This window comes from Homarus americanus, unplaced genomic scaffold (assembly GCF_018991925.1).
Source record: "Homarus americanus isolate GMGI-L3 unplaced genomic scaffold, GMGI_Hamer_2.0 scaffold4060, whole genome shotgun sequence".
In the NCBI taxonomy this organism is placed as follows: Eukaryota; Metazoa; Arthropoda; class Malacostraca; order Decapoda; family Nephropidae; genus Homarus; species Homarus americanus.
In genome coordinates, this window is record NW_024746161.1 from 6609774 (window position 1) to 6622224 (window position 12451).

At 35.1% G+C, this 12451-nt stretch overlaps 1 protein-coding gene across 1 annotated transcript in view; it reads right to left on the reverse strand.

The window, feature by feature from the left end:
* Positions 1–9988, reverse strand: part of LOC121879119 (amyloid-beta-like protein) — a 132444-nt gene extending 122456 nt beyond the window's left edge. Inside the window, exon 1 of the mRNA XM_042385692.1 lies at positions 9848–9988. Coding sequence (XP_042241626.1) covers positions 9848–9922 — 75 coding nt within the window. The 5' untranslated portion in view covers positions 9923–9988. The remainder of the gene's footprint in view (positions 1–9847) is intronic.
* Between the last annotated feature and the right edge of the window lie 2463 nt (positions 9989–12451).

Consider the following 12451-nt stretch of genomic DNA (forward strand, 5'->3'; position numbering starts at 1 on the left):
TGCTTTACACTATTGTACTGTACATTCTTCTCTGCATTACTAATTATATTATACACAAACCAGATTGGCCTAAGGCAGTGTTACAATTGCTGCAATAAAACCATAAAATACATTTCTGACCTGTCCCCTCCCCCCCCCCCAAAATACGATTTTTATAAAAAAATAAAATGAGCGTTTTTTCCTTTGCATCACTAGTCCGAATTTGCCCAAAATATCACAAACAATATTTCTCTTACTCTTTTCCTGTAACAATTTAACTACATACTCAATACTGTACTTGACCTTTTGAACCTTAAAACAACTACAGTACAGTACAAGTACTATATGAGCTTGTGTGAATAGTTTCTACGGACAAGTGAGACAAACCTCAATACCTGTACTATGGATAACAACTCTTGACTACTAAATATTCTATAAGAATCATCAACCTGGTTATTAGAATGGGTATACAGTACTGGGATATATCCCGAGTCTGATAGCGGGATACACTAAGAATGTGGTGCTGGAAATAGAAAATACAGTACTGTATAATAATCTACAGTGTACTAAAATATCTTCAGAAGCATTCCGTATACTATACAATACTTTGCAAACTTGTTGTGTTCAGTTGTTGCTGAAGAAAGTTGAGTAGACTGTAAAAAAATATATCTTAATACAAGTAATCTACAGTCAACTAAACTATCTTCAGCAACTGCCAAGCATAACAAATTTGCTAAGTACCCCCCCCCCCCGTATATACAGTACAGCATAGGGCAGACAACATCCAAAGCGACCAGCCTTCTGATAATGAGGTTGAGGTTTGTCCCCCAAGGCAACATGAGCATCCGAGTTATTATTCCCTGTAGAGACATGGAAGCGACGACCAGGGCCGACGCATCACCTCCCAACAGGCTATTATGACTCGCATCCCGCCCACCGCAATCACCCATTATCCCATCTTGTTGCGAATACACGCCTCCTAGTCATTATCTTAGCAGTCGCAATAGTGTAGATGGGCTTAGCGAAAACCATATGGGCCTGGCAAATTATAGGTGCATCAAATAGGCAACCAATACACAAACTTTCCAATACAGTACAGTACTGTACATTAAAAGACACCTTCATACATAAATGAAATTTTTATTTGCGATTCAGAGCGACTCTTTTTCCTTTTGCACTTTATGAGTTCATTCCGAGTCTGTTTATAATACCATCACTGACTGACCATTGAGACATACAATGGCTTTAATCCTTACAGCTTGAGAAAATTGTGAGTCATGCCATAAAGTTGGATATAATAAAACGCATTAATGCCATACCCTGGTCTTAATAAATTTTTTAGAAAAATTTATTTAGTTTGTATGAGAGCATCTAATATGAACAGCAGACTGAGGTGGGAGTCCAGTACACATGTAGTACTGTACAGTACAGTACTTTCAAAAAGCATCCAATACCAAAACAGATTCGGGACTACCCAAACCTTCTAATGTGCAAAACTTCAACTTCCATGGCTCACTTGGGAGGTTAAGCGATACTTATAAGACTGACTGAATGACCCTTTAAAAGCTATCAGATTTGGACTAACTGCTAAATAAATCTGTTTTTATTGAAAAGCTGAATGTTTTAAAACCACTTGGTATGCACTGAAAACTCTATTGGATGTCGGTATTTGTGATACTTGCATGATATCGACCAACACTGTAAAGGCAAGTTCTTAGCATGATACAGAACTAAGCCTCACAGTACTGTTTCTCAGCACCAATTAACTAAACATAACTTTTATTGTGCTAAAACAGAACAAGGTATATTTCATGATAACCAGAGGCAATGATAAGATTTCAATTATGGAAAGGATTTCCCAGTGCAAGATCACAATTTAACTGGTGAGGCTTTATGTTCGAACTGGGAATTGAAAGGGATTCATTGCATTCCCGTAAAGGAGATTTTCCAAATTTAGCGAAACATTCCTCCCACTCATTTGAAACAGCGATGCTGTCTATTTTACTGGAACAATTTTCTCTCCCTCCATGACTTTTGTCTCATATATTCACTTTACAGTGCCAAAGTTCAGGACGTAAGGTGCTGATACCATCACAACCATAATTCACTAGTATTACTATAAAACTTCATTTCTCATCAGCGCTGAGCAAGGTTTATAGTTTTATTTCAACTCAAACAACAATACAGAAGCATGCATTTGGAAACAACAGCAGAGGTAAGAGTTCTGGTAAAAATAATGATACAGTAGTTGCCACAAGATAACAATCACCTTTCAACTCGTTACATGTCAATTACAAAAACACAAGTCTATTTCATCACTACAGTAGATACAGTACATAGTAAAATAAAATGCACCTGCAGTTGAAAAGAAGGACAACATTAAACATTATCAAAGTACAGTACTGTAATGAAGAAAACCAGTGACCATGGACTGGTCATGACTACCTGGTACTTCATAACTGACGAGATTGACAGCAGGTAGTCAGAAAGATAGCGTAAATGTGTTACCCAAGTGCGAAATGACATTTCCTGAATTTTTTGCAAATTCACCCGAGTTGAAACCTAGTTTCTCCATCTCTCCTATTTTGCAATATGTACACTATATGACATTGTGTGCACTCACAAAACCCTGTGGACCCATTGTTAACAGAACTCATGTTCCAAACTTTATACGGTACAGTGTTAAATTTTGTGTGTGTAGAGTATGCAGAACATACAGGTATAAGTCAATTCTAATCAGTAAAAAACAAATGGGGAAAAAAGAAATTGTTAGTGGAAAAAAAACATAGCAATTTCTATTTTTCTAGCCTTCAACTTTTCCACACACACTGCTGACTGCCAGCAGGACACAAAATAAGCCAGAGGAAAATGTTCCTCATTTAAAAAATTATGATAAAAATGTGAGTAGCAGTCCTATCTAACTTGCTAAGTGTGCGATTCAGTTCCTGGAACTTTCACACCTCACTGAGGAATGTGTACTACAACAGTTTAATGCTGATTTAAACACCATAAATGTGAATATTGTACAATACAATACAGGGTAGTAGCTATCTAACATTGCGTCTACCTGGTAATACTCTCGCAAGACACAGACACCATTAGCAGGGTGTAATATAAAAGAATAATAAAAAACTAAAAAAACTCCCATACACAGGAGTATAGTGGTATGTACATAGTTCATTTAAATCAAGTTGGTTTTACAATAAGTCTCACATAACAATGATTTGTTTTGCCAGGACATTAAACCAATCAAAATTTCCCTTTAAAAGATACACTAAGAACCATGGCTTTATTTCTATTAGCTAAAGCTACTAAATGCAGTATACTGTACTACACTACAGCATATTACATTATTGGAAATTCAACCATTGAATATCGTACCGTACATAACATGATCACCTTTTCCTCTCCTGCCCAACATGAACTCTCACAGCTTACATAACCTAGTACAGTATAGTAAAGCACTTATATTGACACTTCTGTTATTGCACAGCTCAATCAAGCCTCAAGAGAATGGCAAAAATTAATTCTAATACCAAAAGCTACAAATAAGTTCAGAATCTCTGCTAAAAGATGTATAAAGTTATAAACTAATACAGCATGTTAGCAATATTTTTCTGTGATTGCAAATGTTTAATGACCAGCCATGACCGATAAGTTGCATGTTGACAATGAAACACCTGCAATTATAATAGAGTATCTTCAATACAGGTATTTTACTTTCATTCTTAATACAGTACTGTACTGTACATATTCTGTTCATCCAAACGATGTAAATATTCAGGATTACTCCATTGGATTCAGGTTTTACATGCAACATTAAAATGCCTTTTAATGAAAATCCTGATGAAAACAAATATTTTGTAAATCTACATTCCTTCTCTACATACAGTAACCAAAAAATGTAAGGACACACAAAAATATTAATAAGCTTAAATACAAACATTTTGAATGCAGTTAAACTTAAATTCAGAAAATGAGCACAGTAGAAGTCCCATTAAACAGGTGTTCTTTGAAAAGAGAACTGGCTGTTTAAACTACAGTACGTACAATATACAGGCAGTCCCCGACTTACAACAGGGATACGTTCCTGGACCCTGATCTTAAGTCAATTTGTTCATAAGTTAGAAGTGTCAATTCCATACTTTAGGTAGGTTAAAGCACAACACTGTCCATACAAAACAACAATACTATCCCATACCTAGCATATAATTTAAATACTGTATATAAAGTGAAGTTAACCAATATAGAATAATAAAAATATAAAAAATGGGATTTAAACTACAGTATAATAATAAAACTGTACAGTATACAGTACTGCAATAATAATTGTTCTTGACTGACAAAGCCATGAGATTCTTATTTCCAGTGCTGTACTGTATTGTAGAGTCCTTATGCCAACAGCATCTGCTGTTTTTAGGGCCAGGCGGTCACCCACCCAAGTACTAACTAGACCCAACATTGCTTAACTTCGCTGATCGGACAAGAATCTGTGTTTGCAACGTGGTACTGCATGGTGCATATTGATAACAGTTTAGGAACCACAGTCAACTTCAATAAAAGGCAGACCAATGTGACAATGTGAAATACGTTACAAATTTAGTTTAACTTTACTTTTTCATCCGTAACCTCACCTAACCACCAAATATTTAGATATGGTGACATAAAACAGGTAATGAGCGATTACTAGAATGTACATCACACACACACATACACCTAAGTACTGTACATGCAAAATCTTAAATATGGTCTCACGTCAAACCACAATTTTTTTTAAATGTACAGTCCCTTTCACTAGCGCGTTTACCGGGGCTCGTCATATTTGTTTTAATTTTATTCTATATTATGTTTACTATTGCGAGTTTCCTTTTGTCAAATGTAAACAAACATAGTGCTGCCACACTGCACAAAACCTGATGAGCCCCTGTCAACACACAAGTGAAGGAGACTGTACCTACCAATTACAATTAGTCTAGCTTTTCTAGCACATCCTAGAAGAAAGCTTAAAAGGCCTTGAACAAGTGCAAGACATATATTGTACAAGCAATACAATGTCTTTCTAATACTGTACAGTACCAGGTACCACAACTTATTAAAGCTATCACAAATGAAGCTCTATAGGCAATGGTAAAAAATTCGATAGCAACAAAATACACCATTGCATTCATTATTTCTAAACATGTTGCCTGTGTTGCTCAAAGTAACTTCTGTAACAACTTTTCACAATCATATTCCAGCAGCAATGAGGAGCTTCTTGTTTTAAATCAACATGGTGTGGGCAGGATTTGGAAAGCAAAGGATAACTATGGTCTTTCATGAATAAAAAGTGTCACACAATAAAATATTTGAAACAAGATAAATAAAGTTTTAAGAAGTAATGGTACAGAATAGTTTTGTTCAACAATTACCACCAGTACAGGAACTAATTTTGACAAGCTCTATCCCTGGGTACCTCTCAAATACAATAATGAGCTAGCCTTGGAGATGAGATCATATCAGGTTTGGGCTGCTCTGGTACAAAAGATGAGTAATATTGTACTGTACCAAACTTGAAAATGGATCTTGCCATACAGATTCTGATACTGTTATGCTTTAGGTAAAAATGTGCTGTTATTAGGAAGGAAGGTTAAGCTGACAAAATTAAAACCCAAATACAAATAAGAAGAAAAGGGGCAGTGTAGCTACCTGAACAAACAGCAAAGTGTGGTACAGTAATGTAAAATGACAGATTGCAAGATGTTGCCAAGTGTAAATGCAATGTATAATGTACTGTATATGCAGTCCATCACATGGCCTTAACCAAGCTGGAAAAACCCGACATTAGGGGTACATCCTTGGGCCACGCTGTTAAATTCTGCTACCTGGGTGACATGATCAGTGCTGAAGCTAGCTTAGTAGTGGCTAAAAGTTTATGGAGATGTTGCCTTTATTGATGGCAAGAGTACCTTCTCTTCCTGTGAAAGGAAAGATATAGACAACTGGCCTGAAAAGTGTAATGTTGTTTGGTAGTGAAACATGGGCAGTCAAAGATGATGACAAACATAAGCTTGAGTGAGCGGAAATGAGAATGGTGAGACAGATGTAAAATGTGACGTTGAAGGATACTAAACACTGTTCAATTCAAGAGGGTTGCTGGTCATTGAGAGTATTGACAGGGTTTTGCATAGAGGGAGGTTGAGATGGTTTGAGAATGTAGTGAGAATGGAGATCAACTCGGTCAACAGATGCACAAGTCTGAATATGGTCAGGAGGAGAGTTAGGGTAAGCCAAGAAAAACATGGGGAGAGGTTGTAAGAAGTTACCTGACAAAAGGGACAACAAGAGATCATGCAGGAAGGACAGCTGCTTTCACATGGATAAAAAGGCAGTAAAACAGGGATGATGACAACAGTGGGTCAGTTCATTCTCCTGATATTTTCAGATACAAGTTCTTTCTTACTCTAGCTAATCTTTCATTGTCCAGTATTAATACAAGAGGAAACCAGATAACCCAAAGAAAACATGTAATGTTTGATAGGATTGCACTGGTTGACACTCTTCCACATAAGACAAAAAGGTTTGAACCCACAACCACAGTGGTGAGAGGCAAGCATTCTGACACTGGTGCCATTTTATTTTATGTTTGGTGAATAGTACTGTATCCCTGTATCTAGAATGAACCACCAGATTTAATAATTGCTTAAATACACAATTTAAATCTGGGGGGGAAGTAAGAAAATAAAGGATCGAATCTGCAAAGGCAACAGCAGGTAAGCCATGGCCTCCACACTTTTGTTACTTGAGCCAATTGGCAAAATTCACTCGTGAACTACCAGGTACAGTATGTCTAATTTTATCAGAAACAAATCAACAAATTCTGCCAAAATGAGTGTATGTATAATGCTAAAAAGTTCATCCCAACAGAAATAAACACAGTTCAGTGATGTTCCGGTCATGTCTTAGTTCAAGGCAGATGGTTCACCCCACAAATTTTTCAGAGGCGGTTTATCATTATTCATAGTTTAAAAATCTGAAACCTCCTAAAGCATGCAATGACTTTATCCTTTTCCAAAACCATTGCCTAAAATAAGTAAAATACTGTACAGTATGTCCAATATTGGCAAAACAAACCACTGAACACTGATTTCCACTAAAATCAAGTATAGTTCAGAGGTGTTATAGGGTGTGTAGAAAATGGCACCTGGGGAGGAGTCACTATGCATTGGAAGGTTCCAGAATTCAGGGGAAAAAAATCAAGATTCTAAACCAACTACAGTACTGTATTAAGGAGTCATTAAAATAAGACATAACTGTTTCTTTTCACTTGCCAAAAGCAGCAGTATACTCGCCATTTAAAAAAAAATAATAAATTCCGAGTCATCTTTTCCATCTTTCGACAATCTGATTCAGATTCAATATTCAAGGCAGTAAAAGAAGTGGCTTAATTGAATTTCTGAAGAATTTAATTATAATTGAATCATACCAGTAAGCTTGTTTTAATTCATAAAATGCACATACAATGGATAAGAAAGGATTAATTTATGACAATAAATTTTTGAGAGGCCACAATCATTTCTTCCCAATGAATTTGTATTCTATGAGATAATTAAAACAGATAAAATAAAAATCCAATTCCAATATATCACAGTGGTAGTTTTACCGGAATTCCAGAGTTACTGAGTTTATTTCAGTCGTTTATAGAACATTTATTAATAAAATGTAGCATACTTGCAGTTAAAGAGATCCACAGTAAAAGCTACAAGAAAATTACTTTTGATTTACATAGCAATTGATCAAGATTGTCATGGCCTTAAATATATCACTGGATTATGTCTGATGTTAACAGGAAACAACCACTACAGTGACTAACCAAACAAAGTACACTACTGTATAGCAGTAGCTATTCAATGATCCATTCCTTCTAAAATCATATCAAGTTCAGTGATGATTTTTGTCAATTTTCAGAAGGCACTGAGGTAACAGCCTACTTGACATTTCATGAATAAATAAATAAATAACAAAAATCAGCAATTTGAATACCAGATATGATACCAAAAAGAAATGTACATTCAAGTAACAAATGTTCTATAAACATAATCCCAAAAACTACCCCTTTAAAAGTGATCATCTTGTTAAGTATTAGCATTAACATTTACCAATTCCATTATTAAAAACAATTAAAACCAATATATAAATTTCTGAATACTGCATTAAATATGTTTATAATAACTTCTGCAGCTATACCTTGTTGAGTTTCTGATTATCAGTAACTGTTCTAGTTCACTCCAAACTAAATGTATCACTACTGTTTATGAACCCATGGTGGAAACAATGAAACACATGCCGTTGTTAGGCTAACCTGGAATGGGCTCTCTTTTGTCAGCAGATGTGTGTTCAGTACAGGAAAATTCTGTTGTTGATGTCTACTACACACGATGACAGATAGTGGTGCACCCAGCTAAGGTTGACACTAATGAGGTGATACACCATCCTTTCCAACACAACACTTTTAATCTAGATGCCACTTCCACTGTTCACATTCATAATTGCCTGGGTTTAATATGTTAATGAAAGTCTTGACTGTGAAAGAGCAGTCTCTGACATACCGCATGATCACAGAGCTACAGTAGTAATTTGGTCATTAACTGACCATGACCTCACCAAAGTTCATGTTACAGCTAATGTGGAGGTCAATATATGTTTACAAAAATAAACTAACTGATGATCATTCCATCTTTCATTCAAGGGATACCAAATATGAAGATTATTGATATTGGGTTTAATGCCAATTTTATGAATAAATTGTACTGTACATCTGATGTTACACGTAATATATGAATACTGTAGATTTCAATTTATTCAAGTATGATAAGTGCGAGTTCCCAACTTAATAATTACCCAGAAATCCTGCAAAATACCCACCTTCTATAAAATAGCAGAGTAGAGTGGTTACAGTCTCCTTTTTCTATTTTTGATCAAACTTACCTACTACTTTCACTCTTAAACCTATTGTCAATATTCGTAAAGCAATGAAGACTCATATCCCACTGAAATAATTAGAAAAATCACTTTCCTCTCTTCTCCGCTGTAATGATGAACCCTTCGTTTCAACATAGTTATTGATTATTTTACTTGTGTCCACCCTCCTGACCTTTAATATTTCATGTAGCGAGGTACTATATAATAAACAAATGAATCAGTCCAAAATTATCCAGTGTTTGTTTACATATTTGACAAATATTACTAAAAAGTGAATATATGTAAACAAATCTACATTCCTAACTCAAGTTTTCACATAATATATCACACAATCACACCCTAAATTTGTTTCAAGAGATCAAGCATCATTATTAACCTTGGTCATCGCATTTCCTGCTTGATGTTTGAAACTTAGTTTGTTTCACTTCAGCAGGTAAATCTCTAAATATCCCGGCTAACCAAAGACCGGTCAACATACAGTACACCTCTTCTTTTTAACTCATTCCCTCCCTCTACGTAGATCATAAGAGTTCAAGTGTGTTCAAAGAGAAGAGAATAAAGGAGTGAGTGATGGGCATGGCATGGCATTCCACCACCCCCACCAGGTGGTTTAAGTTACCAGATAATGTTTTGCTGGGAATTTCGTTCCTCTCGGTGCAATGTACGCTAATAATTCTGACATGAAACTATATGCGATGACTTATGTTCCATCCAATACCATGATTCGTATACAAGTTCCAACATGCGGGCACTCTACTTCAAGAAACAATATTATCAAAATAAGTGTCGGGGAATCGATGAGAACGCCATCGCCGCTGCCCTGCCCAGAAATCTCAGGGACATTTCGCCCAAATGTTAATAACACACACAATAACAAAGAACATACACACAAAACAAACAATTTACTCACCTCGACATATCCGGCAGCGTATGACGATGCCCACAGCAAACTATGAAGTACAGAATAAAACACAAATAATGTCATTTTGCCCAAATTGCTTAGGTGCTCACCCTCCAACGAGTCACAATGCACTGACTGCTGAAACTCGTCTCCCTAGGTTACTGGAACCTTGTTTATCCGCAGCGCTGCTCTCGTACGCATGTCACAAAGATATCGTTTTCTTTTAAAAGTTTAAGCATACCCCTTATCAAATAGCCTTAAAAGTCTTTGATTTTTAAACAATTTTACCTTATTAATTAACAATAATAAAATAAATGTTATTGTATTTTTCACTACCTTTGAGTGACGATATTACTCGGCTTATTGGAAACTATTTTCATCTAAATTCAACTTCCATGGCTCCAAACAACGACTTGTTTTTTTGGCATTTAGCAATACCTTATAACTATTACATTCAAAGAAGAAGCTTATAGGTAAATCATATTACCGTATTCTAGAATACAAGCGCCGCTGAACTTTGCAAACTAATATTACTCCTTCGATATTAAAGCTAATTAACATATACTGTATATGAATTGATACACGTACCTGATGTATGTTTTTTTTAATACGAAGATAATATATCTATATATTGAGATTTCATAATCTTAATATACGATAAAAAACAAGATTTATTTCGTTTTGCAACAAGCGTTAGACTTTTCTCCGTTATTATCGTACATCTGCCGCAAGTGGGTGTTGGCTTACTGCTCCTGCGCGGTCAATACAGACTTCAGAAAGGCGCTATAGTTATTGATTGTCTCTTTTAGCTGTCTTGCAGTCAGTTCTTGAGAGATGGAGATAGATTCGGTAGAATATACTAAATTTGGTATATAAATGAGTACACCATAAGTTTAAAAGCTGTACTGAATCTTAATATATAAATATGAGTATGGAGAAAACACCTGTGATGCTCAAATAACTGCGTTTCTTGGTTATGGAATGGATTTGATCTGTTATGACACCAGTACACTATACAAAACTTGAATCTCTTTCAAGACATTGGTTTACACATTGTTCATTAATTCGTGACACAGTTCTTCTAATATAATTTTTCCTATCAAGTCCTGCCATTATCCCAATTATAATACGAACTAGATAAAATATTCTAGAAGGATTTTTTTTATTAACTCATAGTCTTCTCTTTTAAATTTCGAGCTTGTTATATTGTCTTTGCTTGTTGTCTTTAAAGTAAGATAGAAATATGTTCTCATGACTTGTTGCTATTGTTCTTTTCCGTACTTTTCGACATCATCGGAACATTTTTTTTTCTTCAAAATGTAATGTTTATTTATTACCAGAGAACATTGTTTTATTCTTCTTATTTTTTAGTTTCAATACAATTATTTTTTCTTAAAAGATGTATTGTTCTGTATAACGTTTTTCATTCATCAGATCTCATAATTTTCCTCTTTTGTTTATTTATTTTACCGGTACTTTTCCCAAACAGTTTGTGTTCCTTGTATAAATATGCGTATACTCTTATATTCTAATCTACTTTTGTTTGTTTTATCCATCAGAATGGCCAATGAGGCGAGGAAATCCCACGTTGGCCCTGATGTGGGTCAGTGAGCTATGCCCGGCTGGGCTAATGCCCGTTAAAAAACAAAAACAAAAAAACTCCTCGCTCAATATTAGTTACTAGAATAAATTATGTATACGATTTAAAGAGATTAATTATATTCAATTTGTCTTTAAATTGGTAAAGTGTACGTAAGTAATTAAGTGTAGTCTCAGAGGTAATAATGTTCTTTTTTTCTTTTCGTGTTTTAATTAAATTATTGAAGTATACACACTCTCATTGAGGAAGAGTCATCGTAAGAATATTTTGAGACTATATGAACAAAGGATATCGGGTCTTTTTACCGAAAGACAATACGAAAAATTTGCTGGAGGGAGAATTATGCTTTTATTTATTTTTATCGTCCAACAGTCAAAAAGGTCTATTTTCTGATTATCAAGTATTTCATAGTGAGAATGTTGCTCTACTGAAAAAAATATTGATTGTTTTCTAAACAAAGATAAAAATCCTTCCTATTATAGTGTGAACGATTTACTGTGTAAGGGTGGATTTCAGGTTTGCTCCTTCAGTGATGAGTCAAGTGCCAATTTCCCCGCGTGTTAAGTTTAGTTTAGTTCAGTTTAAGTGATAAAGGTCAAATTAGGTGAACTTGGTAATTTCTAACAGCCTATCACAGTTATAAATTTTTCCTATAGTGAATCAATGAGTTTTTCGGTCATTCACTTAAAACGTCATTTAGAGAGCTATTGATGCAGCTGGAAAGAAAATGATACACCTTTAATATTAAATGAATAATTACCAATACAGCAACCTCATCTAACGATAAAAAATTAATTATTGAATTAGGAATGGAAAATGTAATTACTATTATCATGATGAATTTTGTTCTCGTGTTTACGAGTATAATGAAAGAAGTAGAAAACATTTTACATGATCATTTAAGATTTAAAGGTTACACAGACACGTGTGTATGTGTGAGATTGCCCATCAGGTGCACCGTCCCTTCAGGTGTGTCGTCCCATCAGGTGCACCGTCCCTTTAGGTGTGTCGTC